At 40.2% G+C, this 27068-nt stretch overlaps 1 protein-coding gene and 1 pseudogene across 1 annotated transcript; one reads left to right on the forward strand and one right to left on the reverse strand.

Moving 5' to 3' along the window:
* The first annotated feature begins 1908 nt into the window (after positions 1-1908).
* Positions 1909-2484, forward strand: LOC130741226 (uncharacterized). The gene has a single exon (XM_057594072.1). It carries the CDS (start codon positions 1909-1911, stop codon positions 2482-2484), a length of 576 nt encoding a protein of 191 aa, XP_057450055.1.
* Positions 2485-11898: 9414 nt separating this feature from the next.
* On the reverse strand, positions 11899-18184 carry LOC130741236 (uncharacterized; annotated as a pseudogene).
* Positions 18185-27068: the final 8884 nt, after the last annotated feature.

Consider the following 27068-nt stretch of genomic DNA (forward strand, 5'->3'; position numbering starts at 1 on the left):
AACATTATCTATAGCGATGCATTTGATCGCTTAGGGCTTAAGGAGTCAGATTTGAAGCCATAACCTGGAACACTGGTCGGTTTCACGGGCGATCGAGTGAATGTTAGGGGATATGTGGAAATCCCAACTGTTTTTGGCGAAGGAGAATTTGTCAAAAAATTCCAAGTCAAGTACCTTGTCCTCGCCTGTCGAGCAAACTATAATGCATTACTCGGCCGTGACACACTTAACAAACTTTGCGCAGTGATCTCAACTGCCTATTTGTCAATCAAATATCCGGCGTTTAATGAAAAAATTGGAATCTTGCGTGTGGATCAAGAAGCGGCGAGAGAATGTTATCTCAAGAGTGTGGCTCTCTATGGACGTAAGGCGGCCAAGGAAAGCCACAGGATCACCGAGATTTTCCCCCATGAAGGCTTCACTCTAGATCCTAGAGATGATATGGAAGATCTTCGCCCCCAACCTATTGAAGAAACAAAGTCAACAAAAGTGAAGGATAAGGTTTTGAAGATTGGAAGTGGATTATCAAAAGAACAAAAAACCCACCTGATCGATTACACATAAATTGGCTATTCGCCCGGGGGCCAAGCCCGTCATTCAGGAAAGAAGAAGGATGGACGAGGAAAAGGATAAAGCAGTACAAGTTGAAACGCAAAAGTTAATTGAAGCTCAGTTCATCCGAGAGGTGCAATACCCAACCTGGCTGGCTAACGTGGTTATGGTTCGGAAGGCCAACGGAAAATGGAGAATGTGTACAGATTACACAAGCTTGAACAAATTTTTCCCAAAAGATTCTTACCCACTTCCCAATGTGGACAAGTTGGTAGATGGAGCGTAGGGAAATAAGCTTTTAAGTCTCATGGACGCCTACTCAGGTTACAACTAAATCATGATGCATCCCCCTGATGAGGATAGCACAGTGTTCATGACAAATCAAGCTAGCTATTGCTATAGGACGATGCCTTTTGGATAAAATCTTTGCAAACCAAGTAAGGCGGAATATGAAGGTGTATGTCGATGATATGATTGTCAAATCTGTTATGGCGAGAGAACATTACGACGACTTGAAAGAAGCATTTTCTCAATTAAGGAAGTACAACATGAAGTTGAAACCAGAGAAATGTTCCTTTGAGATTCAAGGAGGGAAGTTCCTAGGGTTCATGATCACATCCAGAGGAATAGAAGTAAATCCAGACAAGTGTAAGACCATTCTGGAAATGAAGAGCCCAACTAGTTTTCGGGAGGTGCAAAGGTTAACAGGACGATTGGCTGCCTTATCTCGCTTCTTACCATTGGCAGGCGATAAGGCTGCCCCGTTCTTTGCGTGTCTGAAAAAGAACTCAGCATTTCAGTGGATTGAATCATGTGAGAAAGCGTTCAATAACTTGAAGGAATTATTGGCAACACCGCCGGTTTTATCTAAACCAACCAAGATGTCCCATTGATCCTTTACTTGGCGGTCATCGATGTGGCGGTCAGCACAACTTTATTGCAAGAAGTGCACAAAAAGTACAAAGTCATATATTTTGTCAGCCACACTTTATAGGGCACAGAAGTGCGCTACCAAAAGATCGAAAAGGATGCCTTGGAAATCCTAAAAACAGCAAGGCGATTAAGGCCGTATTTTCAGAGTTTCCAAATGAAAGTCAAGACTGACATTCCATTAAGACAAGTGCTACAAAACCTTACTTATCAGGGCAATTGGTTAGCTAGTCAGTGGAGTTATCTTAATATGATATTCAATATGAGCTAAGAGGAACTGTCACCATTCAGAGTTTGATTGATTTCGTGGTTGAAATGACGCCCTCGGAGTGCGAGAGTTCAAATGGGGAATGGATCCTTTCCGTTGACGAATCCTCAAATGACAAAGGCAGTGGGGCGAGCATAACCATAGATGGTCCCGACAAAATGACGATTGAGCAGTCATTAAAGTTTGAATTTAGAGCAAGTAATAATCAAGTAGAATATGAAGCCCTCATAGCAGGCGTCCAAAGGTTGTACATAAAAGGAGACTCACAATTAGTGGTTAAGCAAGTCAAGGGAGAATATCAGGTGAAAGATCCACAACTTTCAAAGTATTTGGAGATTGTTCAGAGACTTATGATGGCGGTCAAGGAGGTTAGAATTGAACACATTCCACGAAGCCAGAATGAGAGGGCGGACGTTTTGGCAAAATTGGCTAGCACGGGTCGGTTGGGCAATTACCAGACAATGATACAGGAAACCTTACCGCTTCCAAGTATTGATCTAGTTGAGATAAAAATGAAAGCAATAAAAGCAATAATAGAAGGGGAAGCCTCATGGATGGAACAAATCAAAGAATTTCTCAAGAACCCTCCCAAAGACGAAAGCTTGAACACAAGAGAAAGACGAAGGGAAGCCATTTTTTACACCATGGTGGGCGATGAATTATATCGACGAGGAATCATGTCGCCATTGCTCAAATGTGTGAATACAAAGGAGGCTCAAGACATTATGGCATAAGTTCACGAAGGAGTGTGTTCCAGTCACATAGGTGGGTGGTCCTTAGCGATGAAAGTACTAAGAGCGGGTTTTTATTGGCCAACGATCAAGAAAGACTGTTTGGAATATGTCAAGAAATGTGCTAAGTGTCAAATCTTTGCAGATTTGCACAAAGCCCCGCCAGAGCACCTAACGAAAATGATGGCACCATGGTCGTTCGCCATGTGGGGAACATACATTTTGGGACCATTCCCAGTGGCCAAGGCACAAATGAAGTTTATAGTCGTGGTTGTGGATGTTGGACAATCTGCTAGTGTACAGATATCTCCGGGTTTTAATATCGAATCCACAGGGACCGTGAGTGAGAATTATGGTTTAAGCTTGAAGTTTGTGAGTTTTGAAAGCAAGAAAATTCCAGAAATTAGTTTGATTGATTGTGACAAAAGGGTTTGCAAATTGAGCATAAGTAAAAAGGTTGAAAATATCAATTGATAGAAATGCCTTGGGTTATCGATCATCCAATCCACTCTAGTCCACCTACCCTATGCATATGAACTCTTGATTCACTCCTTGTTGTTCTAGTCTAGTTACTCACTTATTGATTCCTCACATAAGCAATTCTCTCATACTAAAAGCTAAGCCAATTCCTTGTGTACTTAGTCAATTATATGAGGTTTTAGAACATTAAAATTTCGGCCAACAAAACCCAGCCCTTATTCTATTCCTAGTAGAAAGCATAGAAGGATCAATTTCAATTCAAGTCCCTAAACCACAACAATCTTCCGATATGATTATAGTCTAGCCTATAGCAAGTGTGCACACAAGCTAATCATGCAATATAAAATTGAAATTCAAGGTAGAATCAAGAACAAAAGCATAGGGATAGGAATTAACAACTAGAGATTCATGAAATCACTTAAACCCAAAGAAAAAAGTAAACTAGCCACTCATGGCTAGGAAATCCATACAATGAAATGTAAAGAAACCTGAGAAATTACAAGGTGAAAGCTTCCCACAAGCCCCAAAGCTCTCCCTCAGCTTCTAAACTTAGTAAAATTCTAAGGAAATGACAAAAAGTCCTGAATAAAATGACAAAAGCCTTATTTATAAGCAAAATGGTCGAGCCAGGGCACTCAAGTGCTACCCTGGGAAAAACACCAGCTCCCAAGCTTCTGGAGTGTTGGCGCTTGAGCGCCAGCTGCTCGCTGAAAATGACTCCAAATCTTCTTGTAACCCCCCTTTGAATGCTTCCATCAATTCTTCATGCTTTTTGGCCTTCCCTCTTCACGAGTTATCAGCTGAAACACTTAAGGACCAAGACAAGGAAAAATATCAAGAAATTCAAAGGGTTAAAAGCATAATAGTCCTCACAATTCCATGGAAAACACATGGAAGACCTAAACTTTATAAAAATGCAAGAAAGACCCTTATAAAACTACATAATTACCAAAACCAAACAAAAACTCAAATAAAGATAAAAATGTCTGAGAATGCATGAAACCCTTTATGAGACAAAGTGAAAAGACTCAAAACTCACAAAGAAATGACCCTAAAAACACTACTAAAATAGGGTCATCACACCACTATACTCAACGACAGCTCGCCCTCGAGCGTAAAAAACACTCACTTTCCCTCAAGCATAAGAATTTCTCCCAAGACAAATGCCTCAACAAGGGATACTTACTACAAAACAGGGGGATATAGTAACTACAGCCGGTTCCAAGAGAAAGATTCAACAAACAACTTCATGCAACTTTTAAATAGAGAAGAGTGTAGAGCCTATGCATGGAAAACATATAGATCTAAATCTCCTAAGATGAGACATTGATATAGTGCACTAAGCATACAAGTAGTTCATAGGTTCTGGGTATCATTCACTCAAAAGAAACAAAGATCAAACATGCACAAATTCAAAGAGCCTTTAAAGAGGGTTGAAATGCTGGCTTGGTTAAACATGACGACGGTTGGGCCCTAAGGATGACTAGGCTTTCAAAGCATAATGAGTGTGGTCCAAATTAATTACCCCGGAGCTTTTAACAATTAACATATTTAACATATTAAGCACAAGTCTCTTGACCCCTTTTTCAACTTCCTTTTTCTTTCTTTTTTTTTGAACTCCAATTTGATTCGGAGTTTTTCTTTCCTTTTTCTATTTTCAATTTTTTCACTTGGGGAAAGAGACCATTTCAAACTTATTCAGCTCCATAACATTTCAAGGACCAACACTCACCAAAATTCCAACCAAACATCCATCCCAATTATTTGGCAATAACAAAATCTCCATTAAGGCTCAAATGACACAACTAAGGATAATATACAAGCCAATAAACTCAGTAGCACAAAGTCCTAAAAGTCTCAAGAATAAGGCAAGTATCACTAAGCATGCAATGAGTGAAATCAACGCAGAACCAAGAAGTACAAGTGAGTCGGGATTCTCCAGGGAATTTTTATGGTCAAGGGTCAAAGATAGACCCTTAATGGACTCACACCCACCTATTCTCAAGAAACACTCGGAAGACCGAAGTCTCCTCCTCTCTTTCCCAAGCATGCAATCACTCATTCCCAAAAACAACTTAAGTATTCATAAAAACAATTTCAAAACCAACATAAGTACAAGAGCAAAACTTGCGGGTAACATCATGTGAGTATAGGGAAGCAATAGACCCAACAAAATAAACAAAACTATCTACTTAATGCATGAGCAAAAGAAAAACAAAAACTACAAAAGGAGAATATGATATAAATGCATGACCTATCTAAGGGTAGAAGTACCTCATCACACATCACTCCATGGGGCCTTGATTGCCCCTCCCATCATCATACTCCGGATGAATTCCGGCATCATGCATTAGGCTCTAATCAATCATTCCTTACTCCAATGTATTGAAATCCATTGGGCCATTATACCTTGGATCCGACGTGCTACCACCCCTCCAATGGAGATCAAGATCCCTTTGAAGGCGACCTTGTCTCAAAAACATACGCCCGAAGGCGGCCTCCATCCAAGCAGGTGAAGGGCTAGCACGCGGTGGAGTAACCACCTCATTCACTTGTAAGATCAAGTTTTGATCGAGTAGTACAACTCTATGTTTTGATGATTACAAGTTAACATTTTAGTATGAACAATTATGGTACTCTAACGTGTTATTCTGAGTGTGCTATTTACAGGCTCTGACCTCAATTTAATCTTGCACAAATCAGAAGCATTGTGCTTAAAGAGTGACCCAAGCAACGCTTTCGCAACATCTATGTTCACTCTGAACAATAGAAACGCTTGAGAAGATCTGAAGTCATACAAGCTCTGATATGGACTCAGTCACTTGAAGTTCTGAAGATCCAGACGTTCTGACAACCCAGACACTCTGAAGGTTACGATGTTCTGACGGAGTAGAAGACTCTGAAGATCCAGAAACTGAAAAGTGGAAACTCTGATGTCCAGAAGCAAGATGACTCTGAAGACCATGTACTTCCCTCTGAGTTCAGAATCAGAAGATACAACGGTCAGAGGATCTCTACTTCCCTCTGACTCTGATCAACGAGCTTCACAAGTTCCAACATGAAGCATTCCCATGATCAGAAGTCTACTAGGTTTAAAGGTCAAGTCACTATCCAAGTACAAAAGCAAATGTACTATCCTGACGACATACCTAACATTCTCAGCCACAATAGAAGCTGGAATTTCCAGAACTGCCCTCCAACGGTAGCATTCCCATGCAGCGTTCAAACCCTAATCCTTGGAGTATAAATAGAGGCTGAAGATTGAAAGATGCGGTTGGAAGAATCTCACACGCGCAAGATATTCTCAAACCTTCTAAGCATTCTTTCATCTGAATTCATTGTGTTTACTATTAGCTTTTCAGAAGCAAATTCTTTGTAAACATTCCTTCTTAAACAGTTATTTAGTTACCTTTAGGAGATCAAGTTTGATCGGATCCTAGAGAAGACTAAGAGAGTGAATCTTAGTGAGAGCTAAGTCAGTGTATTGTTAGTCACTTGTAGGTTTCAAGTGCAGTTGTAACATTTACCTGATTAGTGGATTGCCTTCATTCTAAGAAGGAAGAAATCACCTTAACGGGTGGACTGGATTAGCTTGAGTGATTCATCAAGTGAACCAGGATAAAATCCTTGTGTGCTTTCCTATCTCTTATCTCAAGCACTTTATTTTTTCATGAAAGATTTGATAAAATCTTAAGGTGGAAGTTTTATTCTAAAAACGTTATTCAAACCCCCCTTCTACCGTTTTTCATACCTTCAATTGGTATCAGAGCGCAAGTTCTGATTACCACACCTAACAGTGTTCAGTGATCCGGGCCGGTGTGAAAAACAATGGCTACCACCAGTGAAACACAAAAAGATGGTTACAATGCAAAGCCTCCCATGTTCGACTATCAAAGGTTCGAATATTGGAAAGATAGACTTGAAAGTTTCTTTCTGGGTTTCGATGCAGATCTCTAGGATATTATTGTGGATGGCTATGCGCGTCCAGTTGATGCAGAAGGCAAGAAGACCCCAAGGTCAGAGATAAATGCAGATCAAAAGAAGCTTTACTCACAACATCCCAAAGCTAGAGCAATTCTTCTAAGTGCTATCTCTTATGAAGAGTACCAGAAGATTACAGATCGTGAGTTTGCTAAGGGCATCTTTGAATCCCTGAAGATGTCTCATGAAGGAAACAAGAAAGTCAAAGAATCAAAGGCGTTGTCCTTGATCCAAAAGTATGAGTCCTTCATCATGGAACCAAACGAGTCCATTAAAGAAATGTTCTCCAGATTTCAGTTGCTTGTAGCTGGAATACGACCTCTCAACAAGAGCTACACAACAAAAGATCATGTCATAAGGATCATCAGAAGTCTTCCTGAAAGCTGGATGCCCTTGGTGACTTCAATAGAGCTTACGAGAGATGTTGAGCGTATGAGTTTAGAAGAACTCATCAGCATACTGAAGTGCCATGAGCTGAAGCGCTTAGAGATGCAAGATCTGAGGAAGAAGTCAATAACCTTGAAATCCAAATCTGAGAATGCTAAAGCTGAGAAGTCAAAAGCTCTCCAAGCTGAAGCAGAAGAATCTGAAGAAGCATCAGAAGATTCTGATGAAGATGAACTGACTCTGATCTCTAAAAGACTCAACCGCATCTGGAAGCACAAGCAAAGCAAGTACAGAGGCTCTGGAAAGGCCAAAGGAAAGTCTGAATCCTCAGGCCAGAAGAAGTCATCAATCAAGGAAGTCACATGTTTCGAGTGCAAAGAATCAGGGCACTACAAAAGTGACTGTCCAAAGTTGAAGAAGTACAAGAGGCCAAAGAAGCACTTCAAGACCAAGAAAAGTCTGATGGTGACTTTTGACGAATCAGAGTCAGAGGATGTTGACTCTGATGGTGAAGTCCAAGGACTCATGGCTATTGTCAAAGACAAAGGAGCAGAGTCAAAGGATGCTGTTGACTCTGACTCAGAATCCGAAGGAGATCCTAACTCAGACGATGAAAATGAGGTATTCGCTTCTTTCTCAACCTCTGAACTGAAACATGCTTTGTCTGATATCATGGATAAGTATAACTCTTTATTGTCTAAGCATAAAAAGCTGAAAAAGGACTTATCTGCTGCTTCTAAGACTCCTTCTGAACATGAGAAAATGATTTCTGTTTTGAAAAATGATAACCATGCTTTAGTGAATTCTAACTCTGTGCTTAAGAATCAAATTGTTCAGTTAGAAGAAGTTATTGCCTGCGATTCCTCTGATAGTAAGCATGAATCTAAGTATGAAAAATCTTTTCAAAGATTCCTGGCTAAAAGCGTAGACAGAAGCTTAATGGCTTCAATGATCTATGGCGTAAGCAGAAATGGAATGCATGGCATTGGCTATTCTAAACCAATTAGAAATGAGTCTTCTATGCCTAAAGCTAAATCTTTGTATGAATGCTTTGTTCCCTCTGGTACCATATTTCCTGATCCTTTACCTGCTGAAGTTGCTAAACCCCCTCTCAAAAAGGGATATTTCTCCATGTCTAAATATCATGCAAAAATTCCTTTACATTACCATGTTGAGAAACCCAAGGTGATCAGAACCTCTGGGGTAACTAACAAAAGAGGACCCATAAAGTGGGTACCTAAGGATAAGATTATCTATGTTGCAGATATCCTTGATAGCTCCACTGAGACTCCAATCATGGTATCTGGACAGTGGATGCTCGCGTCACATGACGGGAGAAATGTAAGATCAAGTTTTGATCTAGTAGTACAACTCTATGAACAAGTTAACCTTTTGATATGAACAATTATGGTACTCTAACGTGTTTTTCTGAGTGTGCTATTTACAGGCTCTGACCTTGATGCAGTCTCACACAAATCAGAAGCATTGTGCATAAAGAGTGACCCAAGCAACGCTTTCGCATTCTCCATGTTCACTCTGAACAGTGGAAAAGCTTCAGAAGATCTGAAGTAAATTAAGCTCTGATAAGGTTTCAACTCACTTAAAGCTCTGATGATCCAGAAGATCTGACAACCAAAAGACTCCGAAGGCTCAGAAGCTCTGATGGTGTAGAAGACTCTGACGATCCAGACTCTGAAGAGTGAAGACTCTGAAGTCTAGAAGCAACTGGCTCTGAAGACCATGTACTGATCCTCTGAAGTGAAGATCAGAAGGTACAACGGTCAGAGGATCCAAGCTTCCCTCTGACTCTGATCAATCAGCTTCACAAGTTCCTATACGAAGCGCTCCTCTGATCAGAAGTCTACAAGGTTAAGGTCAAGTCACTATCCAAAGTACAAGAGAAAAGTGTACTATCCTGACGACCTTCCTAACATCCTCAGCCACAGCAGAAGCTGGAATTTCCAGAACTGCCCTCCAACGGTAGCATTTCCATGCAACGTTCAACCCTAATCCTTGGAGTATAAATAGAGGCTGAAGATTGAAAGAAGAAGGCAAGAAGCATTCACACACGCGCAAGAAATATTCAAATCCTTCTAAGCTTTCCTTCATCCTGAATTTCATTGTGTTTACTATAAGCTTTTTAGAAGCACTTTCTTTGTAAACAAGAACTTCATATACAGTTGTATAGTTTTCCTTTAGGAGATCAACGTTGATCGGATCCTAGAGAAGACTAAGAGAGTGAATCTTAGTGTGAGCTAAGTCAGTGTATTGTTAGTCACTTGTAGGTTTCAAGTGCAATTGTAACACATACCTGATTAGTGGATTGCCTTCATTCTAAGAAGGAAGAAATCACCTTAACGGGTGGACTGGATTAGCTTGAGTGATTTATCAAGTGAACCAGGATAAAATCCTTGTGTGCTTTTTCTATCTCTTATCTTTAGCACATAGTTTGTTTCGAAAGATTAAAGGTGGAAGTTTTATCTTGAAAACGTTATTCAAACCCCCCCTTTCTACCGTTTTTCATACCTTCAATTGGTATCAGAGCGCAAGTTCTGATTACCACACCTAACAGTGTTCAGTGATCCGGGCCGGTGTGAAAAACAATGGCTACCACCAGTGAAACACAGAAAGATGGATACAACACAAAGCCTCCTATGTTCGACGGCCAAAGGTTCGAGTATTGGAAAGATAGACTCGAAAGTTTCTTTCTGGGTTTTGATGCAGATCTCTGGGATATTATTGTGGATGGCTATGAGCGTCCAGTTGATGAAGAAGGCAAGAAGATCCCAAGGTCAGAGATGACTGCAGATCAAAAGAAGCTGTACTCACAACATCACAAAGCAAGAGCAATTCTTCTAAGTGCTATTTCTTATGAAGAGTACCAGAAGATTACAGATCGTGAGTATGCAAAAGGCATTTTTGAATCTCTGAAGATGTCTCATGAAGGAAACAAGAAAGTTAAAGAATCAAAGACATTGTCTTTGATCCAAAAGTATGAATCCTTCATCATGGAGCCAAATGAGTCCATTGAAGAAATGTTCTCCAGATTTCAGTTGCTTGTAGCTGGAATACGACCTCTCAACAAGAGCTACACAACAAAAGATCATGTCATAAGGGTCATCAGGTCTCTTCATGAAAGTTGGATGCCTTTAGTGACATCAATAGAGCTCACAAGAGATGTCGAGCGTATGAGTTTAGAAGAACTCATTAGCATTCTGAAATGCCATGAGCTGAAGCGTTCTGAGATGCAAGATCTGAGGAAAAAGTCTATAACCTTGAAATCCAAATCTGAAAAGGCTAAGGCTGAGAAGTCAAAGGCTCTCCAAGCTGAAGCAGAAGAATCTGAAGAAGCATCAGAAGATTCTGATGAAGATGAGCTGACTCTGATCTCCAAGAGACTCAACCGCATCTGGAAGCACAAGCAAAGCAAGGACAGAAGCTCTGGAAAGGCCAAAGGAAAGTCTGAATCCTCAGGCCAGAAGAAGTCATCAATCAAGGAAGTCACATGTTTTGAGTGCAAAGAATCAGGGCACTACAAAAGTGATTGTCCAAGGTTGAAGAAGGACAAGAAGCCAAAGAAGCACTTCAAGACGAAGAAGAGTCTGATGGTGACATTTGATGAATCAGAGTCAGAGGATGTTGACTCTGATGGTGAAGTCCAAGGACTCATGGCTATTGTCAAGGACAAAGGAGCAGAGTCAAAGGAAGCTGTTGACTCTGACTCAGAATCAGAAGGAGATCCTAATTCAGACGATGAAAATGAGGTATTCGCTTCTTTCTCTACCTTTGAACTGAAACATGCTTTGTCTGATATTATGGATAAGTATAACTCCTTATTGTCTAAGCATAAAAAGTTGAAAAAGGACTTATCTGCTGCTTCAAAGACTCCTTCTGAACATGAGAAAATTATTTCTGATTTGAAAAATGATAATCATGCTTTGATCAATTCTAACTCTGTGCTTAAGAACCAGATCGCTAAGTTAGAAGAAATAGTTGCTTGTGATGCCTCTGATTGTAGAAATGAATCTAAGTATGAAAAGTCCTTTCAAAGATTCCTGGCTAAGAGCGTAGATAGAAGCTTGATGGCTTCAATGATCTATGGCGTAAGCAGAAATGGAATGCATGGCATTGGCTATTCTAAACCAATTAGAAATGAGCCCTCTGTGTCTAAAGCTAAATCTTTGTATGAATGCTTTGTTCCCTCTGGTACCATATTGCCTGATCCTTTAACTGCTAAATGTAACACCCTCTAAACCCCGCATAATAATATATCATAAATCAGAGTAAAATGCATAACACAGAGGGTGTCACACTTATTCTCCAGAAACATAAATCAAAACACCTGTCATGCTCATAATAAATATATAAATTTCCAAACTTAGTGTCATAACGTCATATGCATAGCACAACGGATTTATTTTTCAACTCCAAACTAAAACATAATCCAAAAATAAATAAAGAAAGTTCACAAAATAACTCCTAACATCAAGGTTCAAACTAAGTGTTTCCCCGGTGTTACATAATAGAGCATGACTTCCATCACTAAAAGCATATCTAAAAGACTAGCTCCTCTGACTAACCCTCGCGAGAAGCTCCACTATCCTCGGTACCTGAGCGATGTCGCATAGAACATCATTCCAACAGAAGGGTGAGAACTCATATCATATGGATAAGCATAATAATAAATAATGTAAAAGCTTATCTATGCTCCACATAAATTACTCACATTCACTAACAAATAATAAATTATGTAATTTTAACATAATTAATCAAGTTCACAGTTATGGCAAATACTCCATAAATTATAGCTCAATTAGAACATATATAATAGTCTCTAATTACCACCACATCAAATCTCTCCAAAAATATCACCATAACACATATGACTCAAGTGAGACCCGTGCAAATGCCTTTGGTACCAAAGTTGTTATCCTTAGCGGTATCACCGCGTCCACTCCAGACAGATAATCACCAATAAAGCCCTCGCTCTAGGCTTCAAAACCACTGCAGTTTTGGGACAAGTCACTAGCCTCAACGAGAACTAGCAAACATTGCCTCTTGACAACTATGCAGTGTATTGTGCAATACTCAACTAACATATGCATATTCAGACCATCTCCAAGTCCTAATTATTTTAGCATATTCATCACCAGTTGCACAAAACACATATTACATGTTATCAATTATACAACTTGCAATCACAACAACTTAGCATCTCAAACATAACATCAATTCAGAAACAACATCATATAATGATTATTAAAAATAGATGTAAATTAAATATAATTCATATATAACAGGTTCTGCAACTATTTCCTAAAGACTGAATTTCTCTCTAAATTTTCCCAAAAACTCGCGACATGCTCCTGTTCGCCATCTAGCGACATCTCACTGCACAACTCGCCATGTCGCGACATCTCACGACATCTCCCTACGCAACTTGCCATGTCGCTGAATAACTCGCCATGTCGCGACATCTCACGACATCTCCCTACGCAACTCGCCATGTCGCGACATCTTGCGACATCCTCCTGCGCAACTCACCATGTGCGCGCACCACACATCTAATGAACTATTAAACAAATGTAAATTATCAAATATACTCAGAAAAATCTAATATTTTTATCATGGTTCCGTATACACGTTTTGTAAATCTCTATAAATTTTCAAGTCACAATTCGAAGTACAAAAATCAGGAAAAATCGTACACTAACCGCAGTTCGTAAGAAACTGGACAGCTTAACCTATACTCACTAAAATCAACATAACTCGAGCTACAGACATCGGAATGACGTGAAACCAGTGGCAAAAGTTTTGTAACAGAAAAACCTACAAATTTTATGAAGACTTCTTCTTCAAATTTGGCCATTAACATAGCACGAAAAAGGGTACAAGAGAACGTAAATTTCTGCGCATCATGCAAGCCTATCATCTACCCCCAAAATCATCTAAAAACCAAACCCTAACTATTTCAATTTGGGAATTTTTGCAACCTAGGGTTCCTAAATCATGCTTTCTATCATTATCCACTATCATACCAATCCATAAAACATGAATTCAAACCCTTACCTCTTGAAGATCAAATTCTAGGTTTTTCTTCTCTTTTCTCCCCTTCTCTCTTTTCACGCTTCTTTTCTTCTCCTCTGCTAACTTCTCCAATTCTCAAATTCTGATTTCTCTCTTTCTAATTCACTCCTAATTACTCATTCTAAGCCCTAAAACTTATTTAATTAAATCTTTTACTATATCACATAAGATTTAAATAATAATCACATATATCACTCATATCCAATTTAAATAATTTATTCACTACATATATCACTTTATCACCTTATTATATAATAAAATCACATATTTATTCAAATAAATATATAACCTAATAATAATTAAAATAAAATAATTAACATTCTACTAATCAGAAAATGGGGTGTTACAACTCTCCCCCACTTAAGGATTTTCGCCCTCGAAAATTACCTTAACCAAACAACTCGGGGTAGGACTCCTTCATCTGACTCTCAAGCTCCCAAGTAACATTTCCCCCTGCTGGTCCTCCCCAAGCAACCTTCACCAATGCAATCTCCTTGCCACGAAGCCGCTTCAATCTTTTATCCTCTATTCGCATAGGTAATGTCTCCACGGTTAAGTTATCTCTTACTTTTATATCATCTTCTTGGATCACATGAGACGGATCTGCAATGTATTTCCTCAACTGCGACACATGGAACACGTCATGGAGATTAGCAAGTGACGGTGGCAAGGCGATTCGATAAGCCACTGCACCTACTCTCTCTGAAATCTGATAAGGACCAATGAAACATGGCGTCAGCTTGCGCGACTTCAATGCTCGACCAACACCCGTTATCGGAGTAACTCTAAGAAATACATGATCTCCCTTCTCGAACTCGAGTGCTTTCCTCCTCTTATCGTGGCAACTTTTCTGACGACTCTGAGAAGCCTTCATCTTCTCCCGAATCATCTTGATCTTGTCAGTAGTCTGCTGAACTATCTCCGGTCCTACAACCACACTCTCACCAGATTCATACCAACATATTGGCGTCCTACATCTCCTTCCATACAAAGCTTCAAATGGTGCCATCCCAATACTAGCATGGAAACTATTGTTATAAGTAAACTCAATCAAAGGCAAGAAACTATCCCAAGCACCTCCTTGTTCCAACACACAAGCTCTCAAAAGATCTTCCAGTGACTGAATTGTCCTCTCCGTCTGACCATCTGTTTGCGGATGGTAAGCAGAACTCAAACGCAACTTCGTACCCAAAGCATTTTGCAATCCTTCCCAAAACCTAGAGGTAAACCTCGGATCTCGATCCGACACAATACTAGACGGAATACCATGCAAACTGACAATCTTCTCAATGTACAACTTCGCTAACTTCTCCATGGGATAATCCATCCTTATAGGAATAAAGTGGGCAGATTTTGTCAACCTGTCTACAACCACCCAAACAGCATCACAATGACTCGGTGTCCTAGGAAATCCAGACACAAAATCCATGGAAACACTATCCCATTTCCATTCAGGAATGGATAACGGTTGCATCAAACCAGATGGCTTCTGATGCTCAATTTTCGACTTCTGACAAGTCAAACAAGAATACACAAACTCCGCAATTTCTTTCTTTATTCCTGGCCACCAAAATAATTTTCTCAAATCTTGATACATTTTCGTAGCTCCAGGATGAATACTCAGTCCACTACGATGCCCCTCCTCAAGAATCCTCTTCCTCAAATCAGATACAGCCGGAACACAAACCCTGTCATGACATCTTATGATACCATTCTCATCGATCCGAAAATCACCGCCTCGACCTTGATTGATCAAAGTAAATCGATCCACCAAACTCAAATCAGATTGTTGGCCCTCTCGAATCTCATCAAGAATGCCACTAGTAAGCTTCAACATACCAAGCTTCACCCCATAAGAAGTCTCTTCACAAACTAAACTCAAATCTCTAAATTGCTCGAGTAACTCCATCTCTCGCACCATCAACATCGACATATGTAGAGACTTTCTACTCAATGCATCAGCTACCACATTCGCTTTACCCGGATGGTAATTCAAACTAAAATCATAATCCTTCAAGAACTCTAGCCACCTTCTTTGCCTCATGTTCAACTCTTTTTGATCAAACAAATACTTCAAACTCTTGTGATCACTAAACACCTCAAATCTTGATCCGAACAAATAATGCCTCCAGAGTTTAAAAACAAATACAACAGCAGCTAATTCGAGATCGTGAGTCGGATAATTTCCCTCATGCAATTTAAGTTGCCTTGAAGCATAAGCCACAACTTGTTGATTCTGCATTAACACCCCACCCAAACCCATCAAAGAAGCATCACAATACACTTCGAACGGTTCCACCGGATTAGGCAAAATTAAAACAGGAGCGGTTGTCAACCTTCTCTTCAACTCTCGGAAACTAGTTTCACACTCCGCGGTCCAAACAAAAGCTTGACCCTTCCTAGTCAACTGCGTCATTGGCAAAGCTAACTTGGAAAATCCTTCAATAAATTTCCGGTAATAGCCTGCTAAACCCATAAAACTTCGGATCTCGGAGACAGATTTCGGAGCTTCCCACTGCGACACAGCCTCAACCTTCGATGGATCAACAGCAATACCTTCACTCGATATCACATAGCCAAGGAAACTTACTTCTTTCAACCAAAACTCACACTTAGAAAGTTTAGCATACAACTGTTTCTCCTTCAACACAGACAACACAATTCGCAGATGCTCAGCATGATCTTCTTCACTCTTGGAATAAATCAAAATATCATCAATAAAAACAACAACGAACTTATCCAAGTACTGATGGAAAATTCTGTTCATGTATTCCATAAATACACCAGGGGCATTAGTCACTCCGAATGGCATTACAGAATACTCATAGTGACCATATCTTGTTCTAAAAGCAGTTTTCTGAATATCTTCAGCCTTCACACGAATCTGATGATACCCAGACCTCAAATCTATCTTGCTGAACACACTTGCACCAACCAACTGATCCATCAAATCATCGATTCTTGGAAGTGGATACTTATTCTTGATAGTCACTTTATTCATTTGTCTATAAGCCACACATAATCTCATAGTACCCTCCTTCTTCTTCACCAACAAAACCGGTGCGCCCCACGGTGACACGCTAGGGCGAATAAACTTCTTCTCGAGTAGATCCTCCAATTGACTCTTCAATTCTTTCAATTCAGGTGCTGACATCCGATATGGGGCCATCGATACCGGCCTAGTTCCAGGAACTAAGTCGATCCCAAACTCCACTTCACGTTCTGGCGGCAAATCACTTATCTCCGCAGGAAAGACCTCCGGAAAATCACAAACGATCGGTAACTCACTAATTGCTTCTTTCTCGGTAAAACTCAAGGTTGCCAATAGCATAAACACCTCAGTGCCCTCCCGCAGTGACTGATTCACTTGCTTAGTGGACATAAACATATCCGCGTTCTTTTCAGGTTCAAGAAAAAGAATTGCCTTAGCAAAGCAATTGATATAGACATGGTTGGATCTCAACCAATCCATACCAAGAATAACATCAAGTTGGTCTAAAGAAAGGCACACTAAATCGACTTCAAAGTCTTTATCACAAATACTTAACGGGCAACGCAAACATGCATGAGAAGTAGTCACTGATCCCATAGCTGGAGTATCAATAACCATATTTCTATCCATAACAGTTAACTGAAGATTCAACTCCTTGACACAATTCCAAGAAATGAAAGAATGTGTTGCACCAGTATCAATAATAGCAATCAAAGGTGTACTTTTAATAAAGCACGTACCTCGGATCAGTCTATCCTCAGCAGTAGTCTCAGCACCAGATAAAGCAAACACCTTTCCTCTCGCCTGATCCTTCTTCGGCTTGTCACACTTGGTACTAATGTGACCTTGCTCACCACAGTTGTAGCAAGTCACCATCGGGCCATCTTTACAATCATAAGACCTGTGACCTAGCTTGCCACACCTGAAACATTTCACCTCAGAATTGGGACACTCTAGAGAACGATGTCCTTCAACACCACACTTGTAGCACCTAACCGGATTAGGAGCTCCTCCCCCACTTGGCTTCTTGTCATGACCAGCTTTCTGTTTACTCATATCAGCAGGTTTCCCATACGGTTTTCCTCTGAATTGCCCCTTTTCTTTCTTCTCTTTCAAAGACTTGTAGTGAGCAGCACTCTCCCTGCTATCTTCATCATAGATCCTACTCCTGTTAACCAGATCAGAGAATCAGACAATCTGTTGATAGCCCACAGCCTTCTTGATCTCAGGTCTCAAACCATTCACAAACTTGTTACACTTAGATCTCTCAGCTTCAGCAGTATTGTAGTGGGGACAAAACTTAATCAATTCCTCAAACTTTGCAGCATACTCCGCCACAGTTCCATTACCCTGCTTCAGTTCAAGAAACTCAATTTCCTTCTTTCCACGCACGTCTTCTGGATAGTACTTCTCAAGAAATGCACCCTTGAAAAGATCCCAAGTAATCTCCATCCCATCACCTTCAAACCTCTGAACAGTGTTGTCCCACCAATCTTCAGCTTCTTTCTCAAGCATATGGGTGCCAAACTGCACCTTCTGCGCATCAGTACAATTCATGACTCGAAAGATCTTCTCAATTGCTTTCAGCCATGCCTGTGCTTTGTCAGGGTTGTATGCTCCTTCAAAGGTTGGTGGATTGTTCCTCTGAAACTTCCCCAAAGCACGAAATTCATCCTGATTCTGATTTCCAGCATTCGCCTGCTGACCTTGCCCAATGGCGCCAGCCAACAATGCCAATGCCTCAGCGATAGCTTCATCATTCCTTCCTGCAACCATTGTCCTGAGAATTCCAAAACAGTATCGATTGCGTCAAAAACACATATCGAATACAAAAAGGATTTAAACATGCTAATAAACCTAGCCTACTGACCGATCATTCTCTGATACCACTAATGTAACACCCTCTAAACCCAGCATAATAATATATCATAAATCAGAGTAAAATGCATAACACAGAGGGTGTCACACTTATTCTCTAGAAACATAAATCAAAACACCTGTCATGCTCATAATAAATATATAAATTTCCAAACTTAGTGTCATAACGTCATATGCATAGCACAACGGATTTATTTTTCAACTCCAAACTAAAACATAATCCAAAAATAAATAAAGAGAGTTCACAAAATAACTCCTAACATCAAGGTTCAAACTAAGTGTTTCCCCGGTGTTACATAATAGAGCATGACTCCCATCACTAAAAGCATATCTAAAAGACTAGCTCCTCTGACTAACCCTCGCGAGAAGCTCCACTATCCTCGGTACCTGAGCGATGTCGCATAGAACATCATTCCAACAGAAGGGTGAGAACTCATATCATATGGATAAGCATAATAATAAATAATGTAAAAGCTTATCTATGCTCCACATAAATTACTCACATTCACTAACAAATAATAAATTATGTAATTTTAACATAATTAATCAAGTTCACAGTTATGGCAAATACTCCATAAATTATAGCTCAATTAGAACATATATAATAGTCTCTAATTACCACCACATCAAATCTCTCCAAAAATATCACCATAACACATATGACTCAAGTGAGACCCGTGCAAATGCCTTTGGTACCAAAGTTGTTATCCTTAGCGGTATCACCGCGTCCACTCCAGACAGATAACCACCAATAAAGCCCTCGCTCTAGGCTTCAAAACCACTGCAGTTTTGGGACAAGTCACTAGCCTCCACGAGAACTAGCAAACATTGCCTCTTGACAACTATGCAGTGTATTGTGCAAAACTCAACTAACATATGCATATTCAGACCATCTCCAAGTCCTAATTATTTTAGCATATTCATCACCAGTTGCACAAAACACATATTACATGTTATCAATTATACAACTTGCAATCACAACAACTTAGCATCTCAAACATAACATCAATTCAGAAACAACATCATACAATGATTATTAAAAATAGATGTAAATTAAATATAATTCATATATAACAGGTTCTGCAACTATTTCCTAAAGACTGAATTTTTCTCTAAATTTTCCCAAAAACTCGCGACATGCTCCTGTTCGCCATCTCGCGACATCTCACTGCACAACTCGCCATGTCGCGACATCTCACGACATCTCCCTACGCAACTTGCCATGTCGCTGAATAACTCGCCATGTCGCGACATCTCACGACATCTCCCTACGCAACTCGCCATGTCGCGACATCTTGCGACATCCTCCTGCGCTACTCGCCATGTGCGCGCACCACACATCTAATGAACTATTAAACAAATGTAAATTATCAAATATACTCAGAAAAATCTAATATTTTTATCATGGTTCCGTATACACGTTTTGTAAACCTCTATAAATTTTCAAGTCACAATTCGAAGTACAAAAATCAGGAAAAATCGTACACTAACCGCAGTTCGTAAGAAACTGGACAGCTTAACCTATACTCACTAAAATCAACATAACTCGAGCTACAGACGTCGGAATGACGTGAAACCAGTGGAAAAAGTTTCGTAACAGAAAAACCTACAACATTTATGAAGACTACTTCTTCAAATTCGGTCATTAACATAGCACGAAAAAGGGTACAAGAGAACGTAAATTTCTGTGCATCATGCAAGCCTATCATCTACCCCCAAAATCATCTAAAAACCAAACCCTAACTATTTCAATTTGGGAATTTTTGCAACCTAGGGTTCCTAAATCATGCTTTCTATCATTATCCACTATCATACCAATCCATAAAACATGAATTCAAACCCTTACCTCTTGAAGATCAAATTCTAGGTTTTTCTTCTCTTTTCTCCCCTTCTCTCTTTTCACGCTTCTTTTCTTCTCCTCTGCTAACTTCTCCAATTCTCAAATTCTGATTTCTCTCTTTCTAATTCACTCCTAATTACTCATTCTAAGCCCTAAAACTTATTTAATTAAATCTTTTACTATATCACATAAGATTTAAATAATAATCACATATATCACTCATATCCAATTTAAATAATTTATTCACTACATATATCACTTTATCACCTTATTATATAATAAAATCACATATTTATTCAAATAAATATATAACCTAATAATAATTAAAATAAAATAATTAACATTCTACTAATCAGAAAATGGGGTGTTACACTAAAGTTGCTAAAGCCCCTCTTAAAAAGGGATCTTTCTCCATGTCTAAATATCATGCAAAAATTCCTTTACATTATCATGTTGAGAAACCCAAGGTGATCAGAACCTCTGGGGTAACTAACAAGAAAGGACCCAAAAAGTGGGTACCTAAGGACAAGATTATCTATGTTGCAGATATCCTTGATAGCTCCACTGAAACACCAGTCATGGTATCTGGACAGTGGATGCTCGCGTCACATGACGGGAGAAAGGCGTATGTTCCAAGAGCTAAAACTTAAGCCTGGAGGCGAAGTTGGCTTTGGAGGAAATGAAAAAGGTAAAATTGTTGGTACTGGTACTATTTGTGTAGATAGTAGTCCATGCATTGATAATGTGTTATTGGTAGACGGCTTAACTCGTAACTTATTGTCTATAAGTCAATTAGCTGACAAGGGTTATGATGTTATTTTCAATCAAAAGTCTTGCAGGGCTGTAAGTCAGATCGATGGCTCTGTTCTGTTTAACAGCAAGTGGAAGAACAACATTTATAAGATCAGATTATCTGAGTTGGAGGCTCAAAATGTGAAGTGTCTTCTTTCTGTTAATGAAGAGCAGTGGGTATGGCATAGACTGTTAGGGCATGCCAGTATGAGAAAGATTTCTCAGCTGAGCAAGCTAAACCTTGTCAGGGGCTTACCCAATCTGAAGTTCGCTTCAGACGCTCTTTGTGAAGCATGTCAAAAAGGCAAATTCACTAAAGTCCCTTTCAAGGCAAAGAATGTTGTCTCAACCTCAAGGCCGTTGGAACTTCTGCATATCGACCTGTTTGGACCAGTGAAAACTGAGTCTATAAGTGGCAAGAGATATGGGATGGTCATCGTGGACGACTATAGCCGCTGGACATGGGTAAAGTTTCTAACCCGCAAGGATGAGTCTCATGCTGTGTTCTCTACCTTCATTGCCCAAGTGCAAAACGAGAAGGCTTGTAGGATTGTGCGTGTCAGAAGTGACCATGGTGGAGAGTTTGAGAATGACAAGTTTGAGAGTCTGTTTGATTCCTATGGAATTGCACATGATTTCTCTTGTCCCAGAACTCCTCAACAAAATGGTGTTGTTGAGAGGAAGAACAGAACTCTTCAGGATATGGCTAGAACCATGCTCCAAGAAACTGGCATGGCTAAGCACTTTTGGGCAGAGGCAGTAAATACAGCATGTTACATTCAGAACAGAATCTCTGTGAGACCAATTCTGAATAAGACTCCCTATGAATTGTGGAAGAACATAAACCCAACATTTCTTATTTCCATCCTTTTGGTTGTGTTTGTTATGTTCTTAATACTAAGGATAGATTGCATAAATTTGATGCTATGTCTTCTAAATGTCTATTACTTGGTTACTCTGATAGATCTAAAGGTTTTAGATTTTAAAATACTGATGCAAAGACTATTGAAGAGTCTATTCATGTTAGATTTGACGATAAGCTTGACTCTGACCAGTCAAAGCTAGTTGAGAAATTTGCAGATTTAAGTATAAATGTTTCTGACAAAGGCAAAGCTCCAGAGGAAGCTGATCCAGAGGAAGGTGAACCAGTAGAAGAAGCTGGTCCCTCTGATTCACAACCTCAGAAGAAAAGCAGAATCATTGCATCACATCCTGAGGAACTGAATCTGGGCAACAAAGATGAACCAGTCAGCACCAGATCAGCCTTCAAACCCTCTGAAGAGACTCTGCTCAGTCTGAAAGGATTGGTGTCCTTAATTGAACCCAAGTCCATAGTTGAAGCTCTTCAGGACAAGGATTGGATTCTGGCTATGGAAGAAGAATTGAATCAATTTTCCAAGAACGATGTTTGGAGCTTAGTGAAGAAGCCTGAGAGTGTCCATGTAAGGCCCAAGTTTTAACGCTTTGGATAAGTGAATAAAATAAAAGAGTTTATTTGATTAAGATAAATTTGTGAAGGAAAAAGGTTCAGGAAAAGTCCAAGAATTTATGGAAAAACCGATAAGAGTTATAGCACGACTAACATACGCTTAATCCTAGGTCAAAGGTATTAGTGAATAGTTAATTTACGCTTTAGGACACGATGGAAACTAATTCCAAAAATCCTCAGAGAAATGTTAGAACTTCTCTTTTCCGTCCTTAAACAATTATTTCGATGCGAAATCCTGGAAAGTACGAACGTCAAATTCCAATTCTCGGAAGTTTGCCGAAACGGAATCCCTGATAGTTCGAGAAACCTAAGATCGACAGACGATGAAGACTTTTTCTATTCAGAGCTGCAAATGAAGGTTCCACCCGTGTTCTCCTATTTCTCTCGTCATTCCTAATCTTTCTTCAGAAGGAAGTTTTCTCATCCGACGATCACTGCAAAAAGTAGTTTTTCGGGATAAACCGACTTGAACCGACTCACACCGATTTGGTATCATTTGGTTTAATTCCAAGAATCCTGTTTTGAGTTCTGGAATTCTGTCGCCAGAACCTATCTTAGAATGCGCAGAGGAACGCGCAGGAAAAATCGGAATCGCAAAAAAAATCATTTTTCCGCATTTTCCAAAACCTATAAATAGCTCAAAAATTAGATTTTTTGCCAAAAACTACCCATTTCCCTCCCCAAACCCGCGAGCATCAAGAGAGAGAGAGAGAGATCCGGATCTTCGTCGTTTCTTGCCCGTTTGCTTCACCGATCATCGCTAATCGAAGACCTCGAGGTAGGTAAACTATACTCTCCTTCGAATCGTCGTTTCTGTCCACTTCTCCTACGTCTTTCTGAGTTCAAAATTTTGAGGTTTTTGAAAAACTGTTCAAATACGCTGATTTCAGTGTCTAAACTTCTTCCCTGCATGCTCCTGAGCGTGTTCTGCGGATTAGATTTTGTCAAATGTCGACGAAATGCCGCCGGGATCAATTTCTACCTTAAATACCCATTTTTCGGCAAAGTCGCAACCTTTGGGCTGAAATCTATCGACCTGGCTTAGTGCTAGTAGGATTTGTCGTCATAAACGTCGTTGTGGACGTCCTCATCCAATTTGTTTTTCAAAAATCCAATTTTGAAATTTTGAGCTAAAAATAATGACCAAACTACCCCTATATCAGTTTTCGATCCAAAAATTTTTCCGAGCTTAGAACCGTCTTAGTTACGGCTTATGTTAACCTAGGAACCAAGTTTGATCGAAGAAAAATCGACCCTCCCAATTAAAGGAAGTGGCCGAGAGCTATATCAAGGGGGGGGGGGAAGAATCCGATTTTTCGAAAACTTGTCTTAACGCGTTAGATTGTCGTACCACGGAGGTTGTAGTGTACCGTGTGACCCTAGGACTCTTTGATTGCTGAGTTTCTGACTCTTGGTGTTGATTTCTGTGATTTTTGCTTAAGGTTCTTTTGAGGAGATTCCTGGAGAACAAGGAGAAGAGCGTGAAGGACACTTGGAGGAGGAAGCTGGAAGACCCACCGGTGAGGGCTACTCTCTGAATTACTAGATAATGCTTTAGGGGTCGACAAATTCGACTTGATTTATGTGTTATGCACTAAATTGCTAAATGTCTGAATTGTTCTCTGAGGCTTCGGCCGACCTTGCTGAGTATTTGATGCCATGATATTGTGTGCTAAATGATTCACATGCTACGTGCTACATGGTTAACTTAGGATGTGTTGGAATATGCTGTTTATGCTTTTGACTGAGCTGTTTTATTTATGCTATTCCACTTGTACCTGAGATTCTGAGGAGTGAGGATTACGGGAAGGTCATGCCAAATTTTTATGAGATTTTGAGAGAGTTTTAAAGGACGAACGGAGTTCGGACTTTGTTATGTTTTAATGGATCGAGACCTTCTCAGGGAATTATTTGAGATTATGGGATCTCTGAAAACTCTTAGGAAGTATTATAAGATTAAAATGAAAACTATTTTATCACGGAAAACTCATAAGACATTAATCAATTTCTAAATCCTTTGAACAATAATAATACCCTTAGATAAGAGCTTAGAGCCTGAACATTAGTTTGGGAAATATGAGAAGTGTCGTCGAGTCCACGTTTTGAGGAAATATACAAGTCTTCGAGTATGTTGAAACTCTTTTGCTCGATGAGCAGGTTATTATTTGGCTATCTAAAGTTTAGCCCAAGTACAAATCGTACTCTTTCGCTCGATGAGCAGTTTAATGTTGGCTATCTAAAGTTTAGCCGGAGACTATAAGTTTCCAAGTACTTTGGTACCTTTTCGCTCGATGAGCAGTTCATTGATTGGCTATCTAAAGTTTAGCCGGGAACCATGAGTTCCAAAGTATCTTCTTCTTCTTTTGATTAATTCATTTTGTCGCAGAATCGACATTTGCCTTAGGGTATTTTTTTTAGAGACTTTAAGTTATTTAGAACACGTGGCGACGTGTCGGGTGAGGTCGGAGACGTTGTTTGGCTAATCACTTGCATTCATGCACTCATTTTGAGGTTAATACACGGCGTGATACCGGACCTCGGTGGATTCCAAAATGGTCATAAGACCCGGATTTCCATATTTAGGACACTACGGTGGTCCTCAGTAGCAGACGGAATGGCAGACCTACGGGTTCACTACTGATCTGACTACTTTTGTGTGGTGTAAGAGACACGCGAGCAGGAAGGTACCCACCGTGGCTGGTGTTAGGGCCGCCTCGTTGATGTCCATCCTTCTTCCGGAATGCATTTTGTTACCCAGCATTGCATTTCATGCAACATACATGCTGACTTAGTTGCTGAGTGTGATTGGTACCTGTTTATCATATTTGAGGCATGCTATTTGTTATTATGATTTCTTATATTCATTATGATACTTGCAACCCTAGGAAGTCATCCCTAAAATTATAAGCCTGAGAGGCAAATATTTATTATCCTATATTATATCTGGTTTTATTATTTATATAATTCTTTAGAGTTGACCCTCGCGTCTGCTGTGTGTGTTTGGGCGGACTACGCCATTTGTCAGATGAGTATGGCGGATTGGTTTACGATGGTCAGCCCCTCGGGGGGGACTAGGTACGAGATGCTTGATCAGGACGACCCAGGTGCCTGGGTGGTCGACCCCATAGGCCACCGTGCGACCTACACCGGTCGGATCATGGAGGACCGTGTTGACCGATTCGGACGCTTGACGGAGGGGGTGATGAGGAGACACATAGTGAGCTTCAACCTGCCGCCTGGTGTGCATTGTGGACCCGGCCTGGGAGGACCACCACCACCATCATCTTCGGATGATGAGGACCCCTCTGAGGAGGTGCCAGTGGGTGGGTTCTCGACGGAGTCTAGTCCGTCTGTAGCTGCTGTCATCGAGGATCTTGTTCCGGGCCCCGAGCCCAATAGGCCAGTGCAGGAGCGCATCAGGGTGGACAGAGAGGGTAGTGTTGTGTATGTCGACCTAGTCGTCCTGGATGCAGATTCGGACGACGACCGCGCTAGCATGTAGGATCGAGTGTTAGTGTGGGCTCCTCGAGTGGGGATTAGTGTAGGAGTAGTGTCGATGCTCTGACCGTCATGCTTTCAGTTTTGGGACAGGGTAGTTTTCCTGCCGGTAGCTTTTTGTGTGGTTTTCTTATGAAGATCACAGAGAGCTGGTTGGACTTAGGGGTCTTTTCTCAGGCCACTGGGCCAATTCGTTCTCAGTTTTGAGGTTTAGTGTTGCGGACACAGGTTACCTTGGTTTGTACATATTGCCTTCGGGCGTTACTTTCTTCCGTCACCCGTCGCTTGAGGTTACTCGCGATGTGGCTGGTACTAGTGTGGGCATGTATATATTTATGTAGATGTATATTAGTTTTCTTTTACCTTTTGTCGAGAAGTTTATTTTCTTTCAGTCTTTCATTTTATTATCAAAAAAAAATAATAATTCACGTTTTTCCGCTTAAGTTATTTCTTTGGTTACTAAAGTGACGCCACCGAAATCGGGGTGTTACAGTCCATGTAATTGGAACAAAATGGGTGTTCAGAAACAAGTTGAATGAGAAAGGTGATGTAGTCAGAAACAAGGCAAGGCTAGTTGCTCAAGGCTACAGTCAGCAGGAAGGAATAGACTACACTGAAACATTTGCTCCAGTAGCAAGACTAGAAGCAATCAGACTGCTGATCTCCTTCTCAGTGAATCACAAAATAATTTTACATCAGATGGATGTTAAGAGTGCCTTCCTAAATGGATACATATCAGAGGAAGTCTACGTTCATCAACCCCCAGGTTTTGAAGATGAGAAGAACCCAGACCAAGTTTTCAAGTTGAAGAAATCTCTCTATGGTCTGAAGCAAGCTCCCAGAGCATGGTATGAGAGACTCAGCTCATTCCTTCTGGAGAATGAGTTTGTAAGGGGTAAAGTAGATACAACTCTCTTTTGCAAAACTTACAAAGATGATATCTTAATTATGCAAATTTATGTTGATGATATTATATTTGGTTCTGCTAATCAATCTCTATGCAAAGAATTTTCTGAGATGATGCAGGCTGAATTTGAGATGAGTATGATGGGAGAACTAAAGTACTTTCTGGGAATACAAGTTGATCAAACACCAGAAGGAACATATATCCATCAGAGCAAGTACACTAAAGAACTTCTGAAAAAGTTCAACATGCTGGAATC

This window comes from Lotus japonicus, chromosome 1, assembly GCF_012489685.1.
Source record: "Lotus japonicus ecotype B-129 chromosome 1, LjGifu_v1.2".
Taxonomy (NCBI): domain Eukaryota; kingdom Viridiplantae; phylum Streptophyta; class Magnoliopsida; order Fabales; family Fabaceae; genus Lotus; species Lotus japonicus.